Source organism: Festucalex cinctus, chromosome 10 (genome assembly GCF_051991245.1).
Source record: "Festucalex cinctus isolate MCC-2025b chromosome 10, RoL_Fcin_1.0, whole genome shotgun sequence".
Lineage (NCBI taxonomy): Eukaryota > Metazoa > Chordata > Actinopteri > Syngnathiformes > Syngnathidae > Festucalex > Festucalex cinctus.
The window spans coordinates 10,836,305-10,861,142 of NC_135420.1; the positions used below are offsets into that span (position 1 = coordinate 10,836,305).

At 39.2% G+C, this 24,838-nt stretch overlaps 2 protein-coding genes across 5 annotated transcripts in view; both read left to right on the forward strand.

Moving 5' to 3' along the window:
• The first annotated feature begins 5,205 nt into the window (after window positions 1–5,205).
• dmbx2 (diencephalon/mesencephalon homeobox 2) lies at window positions 5,206–8,619 on the forward strand. The gene is made up of 4 exons (XM_077535478.1): window positions 5,206–5,295; window positions 5,762–5,895; window positions 6,668–6,843; window positions 8,056–8,619. Exons 2-4 carry the CDS (start codon window positions 5,763–5,765, stop codon window positions 8,530–8,532), a joined length of 786 nt encoding a protein of 261 aa, XP_077391604.1. The 5' UTR covers window positions 5,206–5,295; window position 5,762; the 3' UTR covers window positions 8,533–8,619.
• Window positions 8,620–10,183: 1,564 nt separating this feature from the next.
• csnk1g2b (casein kinase 1, gamma 2b) overlaps window positions 10,184–24,838 on the forward strand; it is a 39,963-nt gene continuing 25,308 nt past the window's right edge. For 2 of the 4 annotated variants that reach the window (XM_077533474.1, XM_077533475.1), the window contains exons 1-2: window positions 10,184–10,356; window positions 13,170–13,900. In XM_077533474.1, coding sequence (XP_077389600.1) covers window positions 13,673–13,900 — 228 coding nt within the window. In that variant the 5' untranslated portion in view covers window positions 10,184–10,356; window positions 13,170–13,672. The remainder of the gene's footprint in view (window positions 10,357–13,169; window positions 13,901–24,838) is intronic. The other 2 variants (XM_077533478.1, XM_077533477.1) reach the window with 2 other exon arrangements.

Genomic DNA, 24,838 nt, shown 5'->3' on the forward strand with positions numbered 1-24,838 from the left:
CAATTAATACCTTTAAAAAGTATTTTATCCACTTGCTGTCAACTGAAGATGACATCACCAGTGCTGACGAAGTACGTAACGACTAATCATGGCTCAGAAAATGGAACCATGATTGGCCATTACCTACTACCTTAGCACGATATTTAATCTTCAGTCGACAGTAAGTGGAACATTTAGTTTTTAAAGGTATTAATTGTACATGAAAAATAATGTTTTCCAATTCATTCTGGACAAAATACTAACTTTTTACTGCTGAAAATGGCTCAGTGAGTCAAGTATCCCTTTTAAAGGGACATTCAGTGATCCCGAGCGCCATCTAGTGGTGAACTAATAATTCATTCATTTAAAAAAAAATTTCTGTCAGTAGTGTGCAAAAAAAAATATGTTGTATCGCATAAATGGTTTTTATATTACATGGCTGTCTTCCTGGTACGAATGTCCAAGGAACAACTTTGCGAATGTAGTTCGCCCGGGTGGTATTGCACCGAGTGTCGGACCCAATGGGTCAACCACAGCTTACCTTCCACAGCTGGGATCTGCAGATGGTCGTCACTCACTCCTGTGTTTCAGGTCTGTTGCTTGTCACTTTCTGCTTTGCTCCCGCACGCTTTTACTCGCTTTTTTTCTTTTATTTTTATTTTTAACTAGCTTCTCCCGCTAGCCAGTCTTGTTTGCTGCTCCGGCTAATTCCCGCTCGCTCGGACTTTCAGACGTCGCTCACCGGGCTTCACAACGGCTGCCCAGTTGCTGTCGCTTGCAGGGATGCTCGTTTTCTCACGCAAAATAAGAATTGATGGTAGGCTTGCGAAATGTGGTCTCTCCGAGCCACCGTAGTGTATGTGCTCCTTTGTGCTTCTAATGCTATTCTTTGACCACTAGATGGTAGTAGAGATCACTGAATGGCCCTTTTTATATATAGTGTAAACATGGCATTTTGGTTAATGTTACGTTTGTGGAATATGACTAAAGCAACAAATTCCAGTCGGTTTTATCCATCTCAGGAGGTCCCCATTTTGCCACTCGTTGCCAGTTGAAAATTATCTCATTCACTGCCAGTCATTTTAGAAAATTTAAAAATTTTCAATACTCACGTGATATTACATTCAATAATTATATATAAACCGAATCTACCAAATAACAGAATAGACTCCCTACTTTTTGTCCCGTCCCGTTCTTTTATAATTGACAGTAGAAAAAAGTAGGTTTGCCAAAATACAGCCATTTCTCCCATGGACTCTGAAACTGTGTTTATTTCGTATAAAATGGGGCAATGATGTCATCTACCGGTGGTTGGGCATCAGTAAAGTTGTTTCCAAGTTTGATATTTACAGTGGAGCATAATCAGATTCGCCCCCATTTAGCACCGCTCTAAAAAATACAATTGACAAGTATACTTGTCAAAGGCAGTGAATGACTGTTGTGCAGGTCTCGGATAATGACCAATTACATCTGCTTTATGAGTTTAGTCGTGACATTTGCAAGCTGAGACGTGATTGGTTGGTACCGAACTGTGATGTCATTTTCAGTAGATAGCAAAAGTGACAAAATGGCCGCCCCATGAGATGGATAAAAGCAGGTGGATTTTGCTGTTTAATTCACATTTCACAAACGCACTGTCAATCAGAATGCCATATTTAGAATAGTGCGGGTGCATACATGTTGCGCAGAAAATTTTGGGGTTGACGTCCCCAAGGTGAAGCATTTATTGAGCCTGATTAAGTTGATCATCATTATTCTGAATGACTGTACTTAACTAATATTTTTGTCCTGTTTATTTGAGGAGAACATGCGCACAGAAAGGTTGAAAAATCAAATGGCCGACCAAACAAATTGCTCTTGAGACCGTATTTGGCCCACAGGCCACAGGTTCCCCAACACTATGCTTGCTGGCAATTTACATTGAAAGGGACTCATAATGTCAAAACTTTCCCACTTTAAGTCATTAAGAAGGCCAAAGTTTGTGTCCACTGTTAAAGCAGCTGTGATACAACATATTGTGTAGGGCAAGCATGTCTTCACCTGCTCAGTGATGTGACTGGCCTTTTTGTCTTTCATGCACTGTAATCCATGCATTTGTAAGCGGATCCCCTAAGAGGAGGATCACTGTTTTGGAGCGCTTTTACACCCTACTGGGGAGGGGGGGGAAATCCACTAACTACTTATTTTCTCACCCTTCAGTCTTCAATGCAAGCTACTTATGTGCTGGTGATTATATATTATGTTTTACTATGGAATTACTAATGGATGCTACTTAGAACAGTTTTCCTCTGAAATGTACCAGTTATATGTTCTGAAAATTTACTACAAATTATCTTCATTCAATTGTTTACGTCAGTGATGTATAGTGGCTGGCAGGCAGAACAATTACTGGCGATGCTTTCCCGCTATTAGCCCACTTTTTGAATAGAATAACAGAATGTATTTGTTGTAATTGCATATGCTCAAGCACAGAGCAACAAAATTTCACCTAACAGGCTCAACCGTCAAAGAAACATGAAAAACAACGGCCAACATAGTTGAGACAGGACAGAAAAGCCTGTCATCCATCCATCCATCCATTTTCTTGACCGCTTATTCCTCACAAGGGTCGCGGGGGGTGCTGGAGCCTATCTCAGCTGGTTTGGGCAGTAGGCGGGGTACACCCTGGACTGGTTGCCAGCCAATCGCAGAAAAACCTGTCAGTACTTGCTAAAAATCGCCCTGAGAGCTTAGCTAAGAAAGGAAGACTTTTTTTGTTTGTTTGTTTTTTTTGGTGGTTTGCTGTAAATGTAAAATAAAAAAATAAAAAAGTGACTATAGTATACAGTGATTTTCTTTCTTTCTTTCTTTCTTTCTTTCTTTCTTTCTTTCTCTTTCTTTCTTTCTTTCTTTCTTTCTCTTTCTTTCTTTCTTTCTTTCTTTCTTTCTTTCTTTCTTTCTTTCTTTCTTTCTTTCTTTCTTTCCACCTATCCAAATAATGCCAAATATGAAATAAAAGAACTGTTGTAGTGACTTTTTAGCCCCATGTATCAACAAAGGTGAAAGTTATTTCATGAAGGCACTCATCTTTCTCTTCTTCGATCCTTCCTCTGGTCTCCTGACAACTTCACGACTCTGGCAGGACTCTGAAGTATCCGGTTAAGGTGAAGGGGCTGGGATTTATAAATTTATAACGGGTTTCAGGTGAATTAAAGAGCACAAACTCTCACACAAGCAAGCAAAAATGATGACATGTTGACTCGGGAAGGCTGCTGAATGAATAACTGAGCTCTCAAAAAGAGAAAAAAATTCATAAAGGCACGGGGAAAAAACAATAATGAAATTGTACATTAGGGTTGCTCTCACTTGCTCATGTGGGAACTTGCATCCAACCAATGAGGGGACTGAGAAGAGACTTGATGACTACGAGATGAACTCGGCCAAGACCTTTGTGGCCTTCCGAAAGGGAAACGGTGGTGGAGGGAAGGGGGTGCCAGTGGCAGCGAATTGAGACAGCGCTGGTGTGGGATGGGGAGGGTCACACACAAGCCTACTCTTTGTGTGCTTTTAATCCCCCTAACCAACACATCTTTGGCCAGGTTTCATCATGAAAGTACCATGAAATAACTACTTTTTTTTTCTCTCTCTCTCTCCTCGTGCTAAATCTCCCTTAATCCTACGGGCTGCCGAGACAAAGGCCTTTGGGACCTAATCCTGGAGCTTTTAGCGGGGCTGAGGGGCTGGCGGACGGAGTCTCTTCTAAATGACTTATTTCTATCGGACACTAATGCAGCTTGACAGCCAAGAGCAGCGAAAGGAGGAAGACAAAAAGGCCAAGGGTGGGGGGTAAAATAGTCCGCAAACATTTTCACATATTTTCAAAGTCTGAGCTGTTGCTTATATGCGAGTGGGTGGAAGAAGTTAAGTCCAAATATAAGTCTTTTCTAAGTTAATAACAAGGGAAGGCTATTACTTTTTTATCCTGTCTTGCTATATTATTATTATTAATATCTGTAAATACACCATGACAGTAATCTATCCAACTGAAAATAAAAGTGGAACAGTTTGGTACGGTTTGATTTCATGCACTCTTTAAATCAAAAGCGGACTTGATGTGATTCTTGACCGTGATCTTCACGTTTCTTTTTGTGCCCCGATAGTCTTTTAACAGGCCTCTCCAATGAGAGAAAAGGGGGTGAATAATTTCACACGCACTATTTTTAAGTTATTTATTTATATTAAAGAAGTATAAAATATTGTATACATTTCATTCCATGTCACGATTGTGTTGATTTTTCACACAAAAAAATACAATTCTTCATGTTTGAAGCCTGAAAAGTGACAGAAGTTCAAAAAGTTCAAGGGGGCTAATACCTTCGCAAGGCAGTCCAAAATTAGTTTCTGACACCAACTTATTTAATGCAGGGTAATAAATACTACGTTTGATAAGACCAGATATTCAAATGAAAAAAGTCACATGTTCAATGGTGCATTTACACAGACCATAAATGTATTTTATTTTTAGTGATTGATATGTGATTACTTGACAGAGGTTGTCACTTTTATGTTTCCTATTACTATCTCTTTGCATGTACCAAAATAAGATAACACAATATTTGAATAACCAGAGCAATTTTGACACCTAATAAAGTGTCCCGTGGTTGCATGTCAAACTCACATTGCAAACATGTAAGTTTTTAATTTTTAAAAGTTTTCCAACACATTAAAATTACAAACCACCCCTATTAGCAAATAGATAAGCATATGAATATAAAGTGAAATGAGCTCTGAGCTCTCTGGGAACATTCCTAATTGCGTTTGCTTTGAAGAAATTCTCAACAGGTTTGAGTTGGGATTACCTTCACACGGTGACAGTTTACCAGGGGAAATATTGTGTGTGTTAGCAAAACAAACCCCCCTGGGAAGAGGGGATTGTGGCGGGGGCCGTCAAAGGCGGCAGCAGCATGATGGGAGAACGAAAAGGGGGCTGACTGAGGAGAAGGCTGCTATTTTAATCTGGGTTGCCTCAGAGATTAGCCCACCACATTGTTTTAATTGTTTTAACGCCCGCTTGTAGGGGGATCCTTGGCATAAATCTCCCAAGTTCAATAGTTTCAAAAAGTTGAGCCCTGTGCAACCCCCACATACCCCTCCTCATCCCACCTAATCCCGGCTAATACCTTTCTTTCCATTGGCTAATGGTTGAAGGGAGCCTGGCTAAATGCTTCTTAAATAGTGCAGGCTGACAATGCTCGCAAGCAGCTGAGACGGACTGGGAGCTCTTGCACTGGGGATAAACGCTACTACCGCACTGAGAACTCAAGATTAACATCTCAGGTAAACTACATGTTTGTTCAGAAATTTTCATCCTGGAGTGCCATTTACTACCCTAAAAAGGGCTTATTTCCTCTAATTTTCTTTCTTTCTTTTTTAATGTAATAAATTTGCCAAATTATTTGTCATTCATTTTAACTTTACAAGCTATCACATTACCTTTTATTTTGTTATGATATATGATAGCCTACTCCTCCCCCCTTAACATATCAACACTAATATTTTTTTGCCTTGTCAAACAATTAGATTGAGCTATTGTTTTTAAATTCTTTGAATATGTTCAACTACTTAGCATTGTGTATACCGTACTGACCTGCTGCAGCATATTGAATTAGTTTTAGTTTAATAAACAGAAGGTGATGTATCCCCCTCTTCCTGTCATTTTATTTACGTAACTCTTATAGAGAGTGGGAAAAGTTGGGGCATCCCTGCCTAATATAATGAACATGACCTCGATGTGTTGGTGCAGCATGTTCCCCCTGCATGGCGTCAACGCCGCGATGCTACTGGAGCTCCACCAGCAGATGGCGCCACAGTACAGCGGCGTCTACCCAGCGGCCAGCCCCGCAGCGCGCACCCTGTCGGTGGCCGAGAAACTTGCAGGTACTCAACTCCACAACACATTGTACAGACGGTCCTCGCTTTACGACGGTAACTACAAGTACTAACTAGTTGTGTGAACGATCTAAGAATGCCTGGTCACAAGTTACAACACGAGAAGGCACTCAGTTACCACCTTCCGTACTGGGTTTAAAGTTTATATGATTATGTTTAAACTACTTACAAAATGAGTTATTAGCCTACAAACAAAAGAGTGATTAGTGGGCTCCCAGGTGAAATTTCTAAATGAACCTAAAACGAGTTTTACATTAACTTCAACAATATAGGCCATGACCTTTACAGTTAAACCTAATTAGACCTTTTCTAAACCAATGAAAGCATATGCTTAGCTGAGAATAAAATGTTCGTTTATATTAGCGGCTAACGCTGTCACTCAGCACAAGAAGGTATGCTCAGAATGGACTTTTTCATTGTTTTATGACCCACTATTGTTTTATACAAATATTTACTGTATGACTTTACTCCGTACTTTTATGGAAGGCAAGGCAAGTTATCTGAATAGCACCATTCATGCACAAGGCATATCTATAATGCCTTACAAACATTACGATTAACAGCGCTAGCTAAAGTGCAAATCGCATTGATTACCAAGTTAAAATCACATAATAAAATGGTGGTAAAAAAAATATTTGTGGTGTACACCTTACCACAAAGAACATGCAAAGTTGGTAAACAGTAATATGTTGGATTTTTTTCCCAATGCATTACACAGTAAAATACATAGATTTTCAATATTGTCTTTCCATGGCAACAGAACTTATACTGGAGGCACGCTACGGGAACCAGCAGAAGCAGCGCCGTAGCCGCACGGCCTTCACTGTGTCCCAGCTGCAGGCACTGGAGAAAGCTTTTGAGCAGACCCAGTACCCTGATGTCAGCATGAGAGAGAGGCTGGCAGTTTGCATCAACTTGCCCGAGGCTCGCATTCAGGTCAGCTTCCACTCCATGGATTTCTCGACTTATGCTATGAGTGATTTATCTTCAGCCAGCTCCACATTTGTGACCTTTTCACAATACTCACTCACAGATATCACGTATTTTCATATTACTGAAGGGACAGGTCACAATAAATACCTATGGAAGTGTTTATTTAGTCTATTAGGGCCTGATGCAGATCCATGAAAATTGGGAGGCATATGTAACAACCCACGACGTACCCACAAAATTCTTTTGGAGCCATGCTGAACCTAACAGGAAGTCCACCATTTTGATTTACTTTGTAATTTGTCACCATTTTTGGGCTTTTTATAAAGATCATATTAACTTTATGTTTAAGATGCAAAGTTATTGAAAGGGTTTTATTTCTTTGCACGCTGTTGCCATGGCGATGAGGTGTTAACAAAGAAAAGTAATGCTGTTTTTTTTTTTAGGTCTAAACCTGGGCTAAAATCTCATGACCCTTTGCACACACATCAGACCTGGAGATTTCTTGTGCGATTTTCCAAAAAACGGCTCAATAGCGCCCCCTACATTTTTTTTTTTACTTTATTTCATCCATCCATCCATCCATCCATCCATCCATTTTCTTAACCGCTTAATTCTCACAAGGGTTCAATGGTCAGTTTAATATAACAAGATTTGTTTGATATTATTGGCGATTGCATTTTCAATCATTTTCAGTGGACAGCAAGTGGCAAAATGGCCGTCCCCTGATATATCAAGTCAAGATATCGCGCTTTCAAACAGCCACAGCTGTCACAATAAAAGTGGGTGGATTTTGCTGCTTAATATGAATAAAATTAAATAAATAATACATTTATTTAAAATGATTTAACAATATTAATCAAAATACTGTTTTTAGACTAGCAGGGCTGTTTTAAAGTCTCTTTTACTGCCAGGAAGAAATGTTTTTATCTCAATTGCTTTTCTTTGTAAACGGCACCAACACTGTATGGGGGAATTTCCCACCTTCTGAAGTAATACCAGAGACATAACAGTGGTGGGAGTTTACAGACTCATTCGACACTCAGTCAACCACTTCTCCTAACCGTGTTGTGTTGAAAGTGATGTTGCTTTATTTTACGTCACACCAGACACTACTGCAGACATCTAATGAACTGAGCACAACATTTGCCTAACCAGCTCTATACAGTATAATTGGTGTTGAATTTAAACATTTGTATTTTTGTTTCTTCCCCTCAGGTGTGGTTTAAAAACAGAAGAGCAAAGCATCGCAAAGGTCAAAGGTGCATACCCCTCTCCAAAGACAAAAATACAGAGGAGGCACCACATGACAGCAAGCTGGTAGAGGAGGGGGGCAGACAAGACACGGACACATCACCCACTGAAAGAAACATCCCACTCAGGCCATGCACTCCCGTGTCAGATCAAAAAAGAAATCTTAGCCCCCGTTCAGACTCTCATTTCATCTCCAGGTATCCCTTGCGACTCTCCTCCCGTCCACTTTTCCCTTTCATCCCATGCCAAAGTTACAGCCACCCACCTTGCCAGCCACTTTTTGGGATGCTTTCCACAGAGCTTGTCGCCCCTCCAGAGTTCTGGCCCTTCATACAGCAGCAGAGCCCGAGCCTGGGGGCTCCTCTGACAGCCATGACTAAAAACGGCAGCTTCTCCCTTCAGACTGCTTGTTCCAATAAAGTTGTGCTGTATCCTTCCTAACCTGGGCTTGTAACAATGGCAACTTAATACACCTTACAAGAGCTCTGTAGTATAAACAAAATAAATGTGAATTAAAAATATTTGTATGTAAAATCTGTGTGTCTCAACTGCTCCTCTTGTTTTCCCCCATTTTAATCGAGAGTATGAGGGTAGCTGATTTGAACATTTATTTTCTACATTCAGTCAGCTGCCCCTAAAACATTCTCCACAACTTTACACTGTGCTCATGTTATGTATTTCACAAGGACACTGGGATTACTTGGGATGCTATTGTCATATCATTGTGTCTTGTGTAAAATTCTGAAAGGGATACTTGACTCATTGAGGCATTTTCAGCAGTAAAAAAGTTAATATTTTGTCCAGAATAAATTTGATAACTTCACTATTTTTTCATGTATGATTAATGCCTTTAAAAACACTTTACACTTGCTGTCAACTGAAGATGACATCACCCGTGCTGAGGAAGTAGCTAACGTGTACGACCAATCATGGTTCACCTGTTTTCTGGGTTTGGTCAGCAAACTGAACCATGATTGGTCATTACATACTTCCTCAGTACAGGTGAAGTCGTCTTGAAAAATTTGTTTTTAAAGGTATTAATTGTACATGAAAAATAATGAAGTTATCAAATTTATTCTCGGTAAAATATAAAGTTTTTACTGCTGAAAATGGATCAGAATGAGTCAAGTATCCCCTTAACAAAGTAAAATACAATAGGCTATATTATAGTAATAGTTTTTGGACCATGCCTATACTACACATTTTATCGACATCATTAAACATAGTGTATAAAAAGTCTACACACCCCTTTCAAAGGCCAGCCTTTGCGATATAATAAATAGATCAAAATAAGTAATTTCAAAACATTGTTGATTCACGATGGCACCGTCGTAGTCTTGACTGTAAAACTCAATTTAAAAAAAAGAGACATTGTGAAAGTAATTTACTGACGTGGTTGCACAAGTGTGCACATCCTCATATCTCGGATGTGGCTGTGTTCAGAACCAATCTCAGTCAAACTCATATTAAATGGCAGTAAAGTAAACACACACTTGCCACCCTAATTAAAAAAAATAAAATAAAAATAAAATACAAAAACACATTTGAAATCTTCCAGACGCATATAGGAAAATGTATGATGTCCTGGTGAAACTTTTCTAACTTTTTGTCCATACTTCCAAAAATTAGACTTTGTAAGTTAGACCAGTGTTTCACAATCCTGGTCCTCCGGACACACTATCCAGACTGTTTTTCACGTCTCCCTATTCCACGCGCAGGTGATTCCAATGACAGCTCATCAGCAAGCTCTGGAGAAGCCTGATAACGGTCTTCACCTACGTTGGAATAGGGAGACATAGAATACAATTTCCTGGAGTCTGGATTTTATTATACAATTTGATTTAGACTTTAATAATATAATGTAACGTTGCTTTTTAATCAACACTTTTCAAGTACAAAACAGCAGGCTGAATTATGCAGAACACAACAGCCAATAGCATGCAGAGTTATATATATATATATATATATATATATATATATATATATATATATATATATATATATACACTCCAGTTGGAGCAGTAAATGTGCGAAGATGCGCTCTTTTCTTTTCCGTATTCCCGAAAAAAGTTACGTCTCGAATTTTTTTTCTGCGTAGTAGTGGCGTGAGGCAGTGTGACGCTGTGTCAGGGTATCGGCAGTCGAGGGAGGCTTAAAGAGACATCATAGCAACTGGAGGACAAGAGGGGGAGAAAAAAAATATATACGATTCATACGTACGAAGAGCCATGACTTCGACTGCCCATCGATAGCTTAAGTCTAAAGGTAATTCCACACGTTTTGCTGTGGGCGTAAAAGCTCCTTCCCAATTGTTTCTCGAAGAAGAAAGCGCCTCGCGGTACATGAACGTTCTCGCTGTGTTTCGTATGCTAGTTTTGGCCAACGCTAACGTTAGCATGGCGAGCTAAAGAAGGACCGCTGGTGTACACTCGCTTGTTAGGATTAAGGAGTTGCCCGGCAGTAGCCGGCGCAATGTCAATGATTGCAATATGTATTTAGAATTAAACTGCCAGGTTATATTGTAATAAATCCGACAAAGTATACAGTAGTCGATAGTCTATAACAACGTCGGAAGTGACAGTGTTATTCATTTGTTATTAGTCATTTACTAACCAGATTAGCGTGTTTTCGGGGCTGTCAATCAATGAATAATTTGTGCGTTGTTGTCTTCCTACTTTGGATGATGTGGTTAGTTTAATGTTAGTTACGCGTAAGTTTTTTTTTCTTTTACATCCGAGTTGCTATATTAGCGCCGGCTAACGTTAGCTGTTTTTTTTTTTTTTATTAGGCGTAGGGCCAAGAGGAGCGGTGTTTTTTTTTTTTTTGGGGGGGGGACGTGCTAACTAGGTTAGCATTCATCAACTGTGTAAAATTTAATAACAACCATTATACATCCGCTTTCAATTAGATGGTAGTTGTGAACACCACTTGTATTTATGAAGTACAAGACAAGATAGTGATATACATAAAATCTGTGAACGAATGAACGCTGTTATGCTAAGTCGCTAAATAACGCCAGGATGTCTTGAGAGTATCTGGCCTTGTCGTCACCAACTAGCAAGTGCTAGTCTGCGGTTATTTTTGAAGAAATGTCTCACTACTTCTTGTATGTAATACCGACATAACCGCCGCCAAACGTAATATACTGTGGTATCCAGTCAAGGAAACGGTTACATGTGAGACTACACAAAAGTCAAGCTAAATGACAGCTAGTGCTAGCTAGCGAATTGTTAGCGAGCGTGAACCAATTAGCAGAATGCACACATTTTTACATCGCCATAAGGAGGAAATCTGCCGGTCGATGTGGACACTATTGATTAATAGTGTTTTAGACTTTCCCTTTTTTTGAGAGGGGAGAGTAGTCACATTGAATTGTGTTTTATTTTTTTCTTGCCGTGTCAATGCAAGCTAACCGTAGCTATATTGAGAGAAGTGAGTAAGTGAGTAAAGCCACAAGCCATGATTTAGACCTGGTTGTTTGGTGCCACCTCAAAAATGAGGCCTTATTGCTAATGTTATAAACTAATAGGTAGTGATAGCAGTCTATTCCAAAATCATCTTCTTGAATAGAAGCAGTAATGGTAACGCAAAAAAAGTGGATTTATCTGTGTTTAAACAATCCATACAAGCAATTCACATATACATTACCCATTTCACTATCGTGATGATTTAACATGGATGCTCTAATGGCGTTGAGGCTCCTTGTTTATTGTACTTATGTTCTTGTGACCAGGTGTCTACTCTCTTTTCATTTCCCACAAAATGTATCACCAAAAAATACAAGAAGACTTTATTACTGATCGCATATCCACTTGTTTTCATAGGCTATAGTTGAACTTGGAAATATAAGAAAAAATGCAATGCCTCTTTAGAGCTGCTCTACTATTTTGTTGTGTGCTTTTTTTTTTTTTTCAAAACATGTTTGTCACTATTCTGTGATGTTACTTCTTTCTGGAAACTGCTTTATTAATACTCAAGGAAAACTGACCCGTTTTAAAGTAATAAATAAAAGAATAAATTTGATCAAAGCATTTTGTGTGTGGTGGAAGGCGGGGCTGATTTCTTTAAAAATGACACTGTCAAAAATGTAAACCTGTCTGGAATGGGCACTTCAACCTGAGTACAACATAGCATGAATTTTGAAACTTGGATGGTGAGTTCGGGAGAAATGAAAAATAAAAAGATTTTGTCTGCTGCTTGGGAAACCCCTTCTCAGATTGGCTGAAAAGTTTCAGCTAAAAATTTCCACCAATAAGATGGTGTGGGCCAAAATTCCAAAGGGTTCTCCAAGTTAACATGTCAAAATTAAAGAGACGTTTCAAACTGTATCGCATGTGAAAAAGGTAGTGTGGCCAGTAGAATAGGGCATTTACTTCAATAATCAATTGCTTCTATCTGAATTTATTTGCTGTGGAAAATGTTAGAGGCCTTTGAATTCATTTGTACACCACATGTTGCTTAGCTGAAGAAATTTAATTACAAATGATTAATTTTGATCATTACAATTTATAAATATCAGTCAGTGTTGTTAATATGTGCTCATAAGTAATGTTCGTATTGTACTGTTTACCTTGTGCCATCTGGAGCAAGGTCCTATTGAACAGTCAAATTCCACTCTTCAAATGCCTTTGACACCTTCAAAGGATAAATCACTGCTTCCAAAGGTTACTGTATATCATAGTAATTGTAAAAGTGCAGTGCTAATCTCAACTTCAATTATCTAACATGCTAAATTGACCTTTAGGTTTTAAAACTTGAATCTGTTCTATTATGGTTAAATAACAAGCGACTTTAGTTTTCTGTGAAGTCAAAGGATAACACCATAACATTGACATAAGACTGAAATAAAATGATAAAGAATTTGGCAGATTAAAATTGGTTGCACAAACCAACTATTGCCTATAGAAAAATGTGTCTGCTCAATGCTTAAACAGGAAGATTTATTTTTTATTTTTTGATAAGCACAATTTAATCTATCTGGGTGCCATTTTTTGGTAAAGGAAGAGCTATAATGGGCCAAATGGAAACTATGACATCATAAGTTATGAGCTCATTCATTCCTTTTGATTCTTTTACAGGTATCAAGGTGACAAAAAACCAATCCGTTACCAGTTCATCTCATCGCTGTTTGCTCTCAGGGTCGCTGTATGCCGTGACCCTGCAACATGGATAGCAGCCAATGTGTCACTGAGGGCTGACCACAAGGAATGAGGAACCCCAAGGGATGTTCCCAAGTGGCCTTGTGGATTCACTAGCTGGCTTTTGGAGTGCTTTTTATGATTTGTACTGTATGTGTGTCTTTGGGCACATTCTAGCACCGCCTGCCTAATCTGCTGTCGGGACCGGATTTTTGTTTGACTGGAGCTGGAGTGACAAAGAATTAAGAAGACAAAAACGGGAGGACGCGGCTTTAGATATAGATTTATTTGTCACCACAATTTTAACAGCAACACCTTTCCTCTGTTCTGTGAGATTTGACTCCCTTCCCCCTTCCTAAAGCTTCCTCTGCCATTGTTACTGGATCTCCTATGGTTTGCATGGCTGGAGAATAACCGTGGAGAGGCCAGGGTATCATAAGCTTATGGATTTTGACAAGAGAGGGGGCAAGGGAGAGCCAGAGGAAGGGAAAAAAATGTCTAAGACGGCAGGTAGCAGGACTGGACATGGGGGCCGGAGTTCTGGGACCAATTCTGGAGTTCTTATGGTTGGCCCAAACTTCCGTGTTGGTAAAAAGATTGGCTGCGGGAACTTTGGAGAGCTGCGCCTGGGAAAGAATCTCTATACCAACGAATATGTGGCGATCAAATTGGTAAGCACACACTCATTTAACACAGTACTGATGTGGTAGGTCCTCCTTTGTTCAGTATTTGGCAAACCTAATTAACAACGCTCGTTTTGTGATGATCAAATAGTTATAACTCAATTGGATAACTGCTCAAAAGGCCGATTGGGAGCCTGAATAAAGGACTGCATTGTTTTGGTCTACCACTTTTTTTCCATGAGAAGCAATAGTCGTAGTGTAAAGATATTCTCATTGAACCATGATTACATGTAGCTAATTATTTCTTCTGGATTAAAAATAAACAAATAAATAAATAAATAAATACATGGAAAACAAAAAATAGTGGCGAAATCTCAGCAGGCACATGGTTACAAACTTGTTACATACCATATCAGTGTTCTTTCTTTCAGTCTCTACTCAAAGCCTCTAAATATAGGATTCTATTGAGATAGCAACACACTTATGCATTTAGCATTTGACTGTATATGTCATATGTAACAATTTGGTATTCTGTTGGTCTCCATTGATTTGAACTCTGCCTTCAATCTTTAAACTTTAATTTCTGTTGATTCACTGAAGCACAGGAACAGTTCCTTTGTTCATCTATAAAGGAAAGAAACTGATGCTATATGTTTTCAGTAAACCACAAGTATTACAGAAAGTCTTTACCTTTTCATCTTTATATATAGACATGATCAAAATTGTATGAAATCTTTCGAAAGTACAATAAGAAGCCGTGTTTGTCGAGTTATTTTACAAGTTTATATCCAGACCTTTTAGATTGGTATTCAGTGTCATGATTTTGTTTGGGTTTTTAATACTGAAGTGAAGGCCAGACGCTAACTACAGTACATCAGACATTTCCTTTGCACAGCCTCTATTTAGGGGTCACCAACTTTTCAGAAACGGAGCGATATTTCATGTGTACTGAATACTGATTAATATGGTGGGCTACCCGATACCAATTTTGGTACACACCTCTGAAGTAACAAATTTGTTCAAGTTAATTTTAATAATGGTATGTGAAGACAAATATTTAAGAAACTGATAAATATCAGGGTGACCCACCATTAGCCAAGTGGGATTGGGATTTAATACAACAATACTTAACAAGATTCCTAATTAGTTAAACTGGTCAATTAATTGATGGGGGGACCTGTCCAAATTTCCATCCCTTTATTGTACAAAACAGGAAATTCAAGGAAGTTCAAATTGACACACTGGTTTGGTCTGGAACATGTACAGTATTAAGCAAAGGGGGAGGGGATGCTCAACTGCACTGAGGCTGGTCTCTAGTTGCAAAGTATGAGCTGTGGGTTTTTGTGATCCGCAATGAAAGGCATTGATCGTCATATGCCGATCCACGGAAATCGACTGATCACGATTGGTGGCTAGTCGATCGGTGCAGCACTACTGGTAATACATTAATGAAGGCAAAACCTAAGTTTAACTCAAGTAGGCATTACAGAAGATGTTGGAGTCTTTTCCACCACAGCTCCACTGGTCTGTGTATGATTATTCTTACATTTGTGTATCCCAGGGAGGTCATTATCTCTGAATGGGCATCCACTGAAGGCTTTGTCAACCACATAGAAGGCAGAGGTTAGAAAGCGGCTGTAATTGCAGTTCTATCCTCTGAAATCTTACGTTGAGCTCACTGCCTCTACCCTTGCCTGTGAACCCTCCCATCTGTTTGGGTATTTTTATCCCAATGGTATCCAGCTATATCTGGGTATGGCATTAAGGCAATACTATCGCTCCATGATTCTTGTGCCCACTGTAACTAGTGTTCATTTTCATATAATAGCAAGGAGAGGTGGGCTGTTAAACACATACATTTTCAGCATTTACCAGAGTACAAAAAACAACTAGTTGGGAAACTTAACGTTAATTAGTGCTTCCCTTAACATAAAAGGGGCCACCCACTCCTGAGCAGTTGTCTGTCCACATGTTGACGTACATCCCTGATCTCAAAGGTCTGAGTGCCACTGCTTGTCAAGTCAGGATCAAGCTTAGCGAGTACTTCCTTATAGAGGAGCGTTTACTTCTTTGTCACCCACTTAAGCTGTAAATATTGTCTAACCACAGAGTGGTAATGGTTTCATTAGCTACCAGTTCTTTTCATCTCATTAACTTTACCCCTTCCTTCTAGCAGTATTTCTTTTTTTCAAGGCAAGTAGCAGATACAGGAGGTGTATGTTCATATGGCTCAGCTGGCCTGGTAATGCTGGGAGTATTGTAATAAATGTAATACTGTAACAGAATGCTTCACCATGTTGCTGGCAGTAGCGTTAGTGTTAGGGCTGCAGCAATGCTATAGAAAAATCAAGTACTGTATTCAGATAAAATATATTTTTGCTTGGTTAAAGAGCAATTATGTACACAAGAGAAAATGAGAATCCGCAATTGTATAATCAACAAGTTTTTTTTTTTTTTTTTTTCTTAAATTCACATTGTGCGTAACAGCAAACCATCTGTTTTCTTGTCTTAGAAACATTACCAGTGAGGCATTTATAAACAAATACAATTAATAAAACAATAAATGTAAATACATTTTAGTTTAAACATATTTATTCAAAAACATAAGGCTTTAATAAAAACTGTAATACACAGCCTTTGTTGTGAACTTCACTCCAGCAGCTAGCATTTTGGCATTCGCCATGGCTGTGCATATATGAACTCAGACCAGCTAACTAGAAATAAGACAAATATTCTTAATACAACTAGAAAATTTGGAATTGTTTGTTGAAGGCTTTTGCGACATTGAGCAAATGTTATGGTGTGCAAGAGCTGTTTTACAATGATTACATGTCACACTGTTCACCTTGGTTTTCAATCTAAAGAGCTCCCACAGTTTCTGTCCCCCCTCCCCCCCTCCTTATTTTTCATCATTGCTGTTCCTCCCCGCCTCCTCCATGTTGCTGCTCCTTCGATCAATCCAGCCTGTTTCTGCACTTCTTCCCTTGCGCTGGTGACATAACCACCCTGTGCCAACTCATTCACTGCCACTCCTCCCAGTTTAACACTATTGGTATATACAGTAGTTGCCTGTCCATAGCAGTGATTACGTAGCCCGTGCATCCCTTGAGCTTTACAATTAATCAGTTCCTCGAGGCAGAGAAAATTCGTCCAGCAATTTTTAAAATAAATTAGTCGAGGACTAATTTCAGCCCTAGGTAGTGTGTTGTAAGGCACTCTATTGATGTTTGTGCAATAAGACAGTTGGAACAGAATAGTAGGTTCAATATATCCACCAACAACCAATCTTGTTTTTAGAATTCCATCTAAAATCACAAACTCAGGTATGTACAGTAACATTGGTGTTGTATAAAGTAGCTGATTCAAAAGTGTTGACTGGTTTCAAGGCAGCGTTGTAAAATCTCAGTGAAGAGAGCTTGCTATGATAAGCTATGAAATAAGCTCATCAGTACTTTTGACTGTTTGACAAGTAATGGCGGTATATCAGTTAGTCAATATGGCACTTCTTTAATCTGAGTACTCCTTTAATATCATTTGTTGTAATCTATTGAATGCTAGACATTAGGATTTGAAGGATAACAGTAACACTTGGTTTCCCCCATTTTATGCACGTCCCACATTGGAGCCTTAACATTCAGCATCTATCTTTGCCTTTTACATATATCCCAGTGAAGACAGAATATGACCACAAATGTGGATGCTATTAAACAGTGACGTCATCCTGCAATCGGCTAATTTGTCTCTCCAGTTTGAGCAGCATAACAGGAAAAAGAAAAAAGAAAAAGCTGGCTTTACCAGGCAGTGTAAATGGACCTAGTGTTGAGCTGAGGACTGACTTACACTTTAACACAGAGTACAGTTCATTTTGGACTGTAAACCTTGATTTGGCTTCCATGTCTGCCACCAGCTGTGTAGGCAAGGTAGCTGTGTCAATGTTTGACATGACATGACATATCAGTGTGACACCGTCTAACCGATCAATAATTTTACCAAATCGTACTAACATACGTACCGTACTGAAAACTGATTTGTGCTGTGAAGGAGGTGGAAGCCTTTGCCCACTCACTGCGTTTGGGCTGTAATGTCCCCTGCCCGATAAGCCCCTACCCCACTTCCGTGTCTGTGCAAGTATTCGAGTTATTGTTTGTTGGGTAATCATGTGGCTGTTTGCTCAGGGTTCCCTCCCCCTCCCCCAAATCTAGACTGTGCTCCTCTCGTCACAGGAGCATTTTAATTTGATTTTCATTTTTCATTTGAGCCATCAGGGCACAGTTTTTGGCGACCTATCAGGCTTCCCATTGTTGTTGGTCGTTGTTTATTTCTCTTGGACTGTAAAGTAAATTTTATTTGTCTGTACTCGTCACATGTGCAATGACAATATATTAGATTCCATTCTATTTTCGGGTACGGAAACATGTAACTTGTTTGAATCTTTATCCCTTTGTGATCCAAAATACCTTGGAAAATTACGCATTTAGGATTTCTTCCATTCCCGTTGTTGAATGGTTGATGGAAGTGACAATTTTTGGTCAACCAATCAACAGGTATTCAGTTTAGTGCCTCCCTACTGCTGTACCATTGCATTAAATGCCTCAATAGAAGGGTGCTGATGAAAACTGGTATGGTGGGTCTTAGTTATAACCTTTGGCAATGAGAACAAAAAGTAGCAGACCAAGTTGAAACTAAGTGTAATGATTCATGAAATCCGCTATACTTGCAGATCAAGAGGGGTGACTACTGTATATGTACCTGAAACTAATTGTAATGATTCATGAAATCCGCTATACTTGCAGATCAAGAGAGGTGACTACTGTATATGTACCTGACACAACCAAGCATGACAGAAAGATCTCTTTTACCACATTATAGCCCAACTGAGAAACAGAGTAAGCTCTTTTGAGCCTGTGTTAATGTTGAAATGAAAAGCAAGAGACAAGTGGAAACTGCTGTGTTCTGAAAGGTTGTCTTTGTTTGCAGTCCTGGTCGACACACAGTGGGTCAGTTTGTGGTTTAGCTGGGTGCTTTCTTGCACTGACTGAATGCCTGTGAGACGGTGACAGGACTGTATAGCCATTTACATATGTACACTGCACGCTTTACTCGCAGGGAGATCCCAGTGTCTTAATAAAGAAAACACCAGTCTGTACAGTAATGTCCGCTCGCATGGTCTCCTGTGAGCAACTGCTAAACTAACATATATATTTAAATGGTCTTGGCTTTTGGTGATGTTAAAACAAGAACAGAGAAAATGACCAAGTTGCCGTTTTTAAATGTTAAAAAGTCTGTCTGTCTGTCTGTTTGTGTTTATCTGTCAACACTACATGTATCGTATACAGAGTTCACAGTTCATTGCACACCACGGTATCCAATGAAACACTTATTACACTTAAAAAAAAATATTATTATAGATGGCACTGCAACAGCTTCTTTTCATTTCTGCTCAGTTAGCAAAGAAATCTGCCTGTGGTAATTCTTCCCTAGACAGTCACATTTTGAGATCTATGCAGGTCATTGTTGCTTAGGGTGTCAGCAGAAGTCATAATAATTTAATACACGACTGGAAACAACACCCCTGTAACTATATTGCACACTGCCTGTACAAAAGAGAAATAGCAAAAAAAAAAGTGTTAATTTAACTGCAGCAGAGTATTATGGGAAATTGGAAATGGCGTTTTCCTAATAGATCATTGTGAAAACCTGATGACATAAAACTACTAATCCTGTAGAAAAGCCCAAAAAGTAATTTATTCTTTAAGAGATATGTTAACCATTTTTATTTAGGTGTTTTAACCATTGACTGATGCATGCATTTGTGTAATGGTCTTGGGTGAGTTTAGTTCACGTAATTTGTGCTTGTGCAGTGGTATGTGTGACACAGTCAGTCTCAGGTTATCGTCTACACACACAGTTGTGGGTTCGTTCAAAGGTGTGCATCACTTGCACTTTATACATATTTATGCATCACTCCAAATAGTGGGGGGAATTTTGGTGCTGAGCTAATTTTCCCATATCAAGGCAGGCAAGTCTGCCCATGCTTGTATCATCACAACATCCTGTCTCAGCCCTTTTGTTTCTGTGACAAGTCTCGAGGACCGAAACTGAAAGTTCACTTTTGGGCACTTAATTAGGCTGATATTTTCGTAGCCAAATTTTCTCTCTTCCTGATTTATTTCAATTATTTCTGCATAATTTGATACAAATTAATACTAAAACCTGTTTAAAAGTTTAATAGGTATCAGTAGAAATAAAGCAAATCTGAGAAGGTGGGGGGGGGGGACAAAAAGCCTAATCAGTTATAAATAATTTCATTGTAATTTGCTTTTCCTAGTTACGAAGAAGGGAACGTACAAAAGGAATAATGTCGGAAATCAGACTTTTTTATTTTATTTTTAATTTTTTTTTTTTTTTTTTTTTTATGCCTTATCGGCCAGTCCGACGTGCAGATTAATCCACAGGATGGAACTCGTGAACCTCTGCCAAGTCTGCATTGTTTCATATTTGCTTTTGTCTTTCTTGTTTATCAGTTGCTGTTAGTAGGTCACTCCCTGTATCATGGAGTGTTTTTGCATCTGAGAATATTGTGAAATGAGAAAGTACTGTTTGTCAAATATGCTTCATGCCTTTAATTGATTAATTGGGAATAAGCCTCCTACCAAAAATGGTTGGGATGGGCTCTGGCTACCACCAATCAACTCAAAAAGAATGCTAATGCCAATGCTGTGCTTATGTGAACTACAATGGACAGGAACGTATGTTGCAAGATCAACAAAAATGTATAACAATCAATTATGCAAGCTTAAGGTGTTGCGTCGTTATGAACAGTGGACTGAAACAGCAGATGGAGTACTGCTGGTCCATCAGACTACTTCTGTAAAAAATTGTGATATGAATATTGCATTGTATATGAATGACTAAAAGTGTACTTCAGTCTGATTATATGTAGATGGGTGAGGCACTACAAATGTGCAAGTTTTGAAAAGGTTGTTTTAAGTAGGACATATGAATATTTGACATTATAATTGCTTATATCCAAAAGCTGGATCTCCTGAGTGCCTGCCCTCACAGTAAACCTGAAATGAAATCCTACCTGCCTATTACTGAAAATATGAGCTGGAGAATCTGCACTAATTCACAAAATAGCAACCTCATACTGAATTTCTGTCCATGACATTGTTGGCTATTTCAGCAAAGATCCATGGTCCTTTTTAAACAATAGCTGGAGTCTGGCTGCCAGACAACACTGTTTTAAGGCCTAGATACACCAATCCGACGTTGGCCAAATGTGACCGACGCCTACACTCTGTGGTGTCTGCCCAGATGTCTGCACGTCGCGTCGAATGACGTAAATACACACCGCACCAACCCTGACCGACTATTACGTACCTTTAGCGCAGTTGTTCTCAAATAGTGGGGCGCGAGGCTCCATCAAGGGGGGCGCGTTTGACCTCGGGGAACATGCTTTTTTATTTTTATTTTATTTTATTTTTTTCTGTCCTAGAATAAAGGGCAATTGCACCTCCACTACATTAGGGGGCAGTCGCGCTCTCATTATTGGCAGAGTGTGCGCAGGGAGCATTTGCTCGATGGTGTAGGGGTTTGTTTGCACTGAGCATGCGCGCTTTGCACACAGCAACAACAACAACAAAAATTAGCACAAATTATTTTATATTTTTGTTTTGCAGGTTAAACAACATATAATGTTGAGAAGGGCACGCTCATTTAGAAACACTCTCATTCCTCATGGATTCGACACACATGGTCGTGTCAAAGCCAAAAATGTACAGTGCACTAAGCAGTACTGAGCTGAGATTTAAGTGCACAAGTGCTGTTGGGCTGCGGACCGTTGGTTAGGAAACACTGGTCTAATCATTGATTCCAGATTTTAAAAGGTACTGACTCTTGCTAATTATTTCCTGGGACATGGTCCTGAGATGGATTGAGATGTGTTATCCAACTCTTCTGTCTGCCTCCCAGTGAAGCATGATAAACAGCTCTTGTTTCACTCTAGCACAGCAGCTTACATCAGCCTGCCATGAGACAGTTGTCGCAGAACTGTAAAGGCATGAAAAGCTCTATCAGCATGTTTGGCACAATTTAATGTGACGTTTTGACAACTTAAGGTCTTCCCTACTTTGCTTGAGCTCTCTTGAGAGCACGCTGTCCAGGTTGAATCAATGAAATACTGTCATGTTAAGTCCACCTTCAGTCAACGAGCTAATCTGCTAATGAATCAGTCGCTACTAGCAGCATCATACTGTGTTTACATCGATCGACATGTTGCTTAGAGAGTGATTCAGGTACAGGCACATTTAGGAAAACATCAATAAATGTTGTTTTCATGACAATCTTTATCATTAGGAAAGATGGATCATGGGTGTACAAAATGCCCACTGGAGCCAAATGCAGCACTGGTTTATCCTTTTGACCACATGGATAATCTGTACTTGTATAATAGTTGTTGCACACGAGTGGATTTTTTATTTTTTATTTTTTTTTAACATGATGATCTAATACACCCGTAAGCAGATGCACCAAGTATTAGATTTAAACGTAATTGAATATTCCCATTTAAATGAGAAGGCTTACACTATATAGCTCATGCAATAAAAATGTAAAAAAGGCATTACAGAAATGCTGCAACAACCGAGGCAACCAAAAATTTTATGGCTTTTTACTGCCTAACATGGGCATAGTGGTCACTTTTAATTCAGGTTTAGCTGTAGCAAATCTCAAGTTGCCTATATTATACTAGTCATTAACAGAACCAAACTAAGATCATCAACAATTCTTGTGTAGCTTTGCTGTGGCTCGGTATCAAACTAATGCTATGAAGGTACTAGGTAGTTCTTGACTGTGTGTGTTAAATCTGAAATGAAACAGGAGCCACGTTGGACACAGTCCAGATGTTGTGCGATGACGCCACTCTCTCCGGAATACTCTCTCCCAACTATAGAAGAAACACCTCTTGTCGGGAAAACCTGCCCCACTGGAACAAAACTAGTGTTGTTCCGATACCGTTTTTTGCCTCCTGATACCGATTCCGATACCAAGCTTTGAAGTATCGGCCGATGCCGATACCATACCGAAAGCTAATGTTTTTTTTTTCTCAACATGAAAAAGCTGCCCTGCCATTGGTTTAGAGCGTTCAAGGGCCAATAGAATATCTTAGATCAGCATGCAGTGAACATGTCACATATCAGTGAATGTTGTGCATGAGCAAGACACAAGATACTACATCCAAAGTCCTATATTAGCCTTGGAATTAATGGTATCGGCATGTTGTTAGTAGTCACCGATACCGATACCACTGTTTTAGTGCAGTATCGGGACCTCTGCCGATACCAGTATCGGTATCGGAACAACACTAAACAAAACACACACAGGCATTGCTCGGGCATTTTCATTTGTTTGAGATGTTCATTTAGTAGATAATTCAGAATTTCATACTTACGGCTTCTGATTAAAGAGGCACTTTTTGACATTTGAGTAGTTCTATGCAGTTGAGTCACATTGCAAGACACATTGTGAAATGTTTTTTTGGCAGTCATGGAAAGGTTGGTCTATTCTGGGGCTAATACATAAAGTTGGTTCTGTTACGTGTGTCATATTGGCATACTGTACTTCAAACTCTTGAAAGAGTCACACTGACTTTTCTTATAAATTGCTAAAATCTTACTCTACAGCATTAGCTAGACTATATCGGATTGGCTGATATACTGCATTTTATGACTATTTGTGATCAAAATGACCACAAGCACGGTGACTTGAGTGGTTAGCATGTCTGCCTCTCAGCACTAAGGACGCAAGACCGAGTCCGGGCTCCGGCCTTCCTGGGTGGAGTTTGCATGTTCTCCTTGTGCCCACGTTAGTCTTCTCCAGGTACTCCGGTCTCCTCCCACATTACAAAGACATGCATGGCAGGTTAATTGGGCGCTCCGAATTGTCCCTAGGTGTGCTTGTGAGTGTGGATGGTTGTTCGTCTCTGTGTGCCCTGTGATTGGCTGGCAACCAGTTCAGGGTTTATTCCGCCTACTGCCCGAAGCTGGCTGGGATAGGCTCCAGCACCCCCACGATCCTGGATGGATGGGTTGTGAGTAACTGTAATGTCTTAATTTGCCAGTCATTTGGGGCTGCCCGATTATGGGTAAATTAATAATCACGATTATTTTAGCAATAATTGAAATCACGATTATTCAAATAATTATTTATTTTTTGGTACAAAACAAAGTTTAAGCTTTTAAAAATATTAAGACCATTAAAAAAATAAAAAAAATAAGTTTGTTTTGGACCGAACAGAATTTATTATGATACATATAATAAAATGTTTATTTATTTATTTATGTTGGCAAAAACTTGAAATTATTACATTTATGCTGATTTTGTAATTGTGAAGTGTAATAATTTAAATTTGTAATTCATTTTCGATTCCACAGCACCACAGTGATTGATCGGCTCCACGAAATAACATAACATTGCAGCCACAGTGGTTCCTACATACATTTATTTATGGTGGGCTGCCACAAATGACTTTTGGCCAACAGTAATAGCTTTTGACGCTACCTGTCAATATGTAACAAATGTATTAACTTGATGCCTTGATGCCTCTCTTCCCCTTGTACTTGTCTGTCTCAATGTCCGTAGGACTTTCCTTTTTGGTACAATACTAAAACTATACTACCGCAAATTACCTAAGTGTGGATATTTAAGTTTGAGACTGGTTCTTCGTGGTATCAGAGGCATCGGCAACTCAAACAGTATTGATCCCCCACGGAACTCCAGCAGGTGTAATTACCACAAAGCCAACGTACACTTCAAAGTCTTCAGAGTTTTGGTCCATGATGTGAAAGACTATTACGGGAAACAAAATGACCACAAGCACAGTGGTTGATTTAAAAAATGTTTTCTTCCCTGTTTTGAAAGTAGGAAATCACTTATTTTGTATGAACGATGCATGAAGGTTAATGTGATTGTATCAACTAGGGGTGT

What these genes read in the sequence shown, in the direction of transcription:
- dmbx2 (XM_077535478.1), top strand. Translation starts at nt 5,763, where the DNA reads ATGTTCCCCCTGCATGGCGTCAACGCCGCGATGCTACTGGAGCTCCAC. An exon ending in GGTGGCCGAGAAACTTGCAG is followed by an intron (nt 5,896 to 6,667) that starts GTACTCAACTCC and finishes CCATGGCAACAG; the next exon opens with AACTTATACTGGAGGCACGC. An exon ending in TGCCCGAGGCTCGCATTCAG is followed by an intron (nt 6,844 to 8,055) that starts GTCAGCTTCCAC and finishes TCTTCCCCTCAG; the next exon opens with GTGTGGTTTAAAAACAGAAG.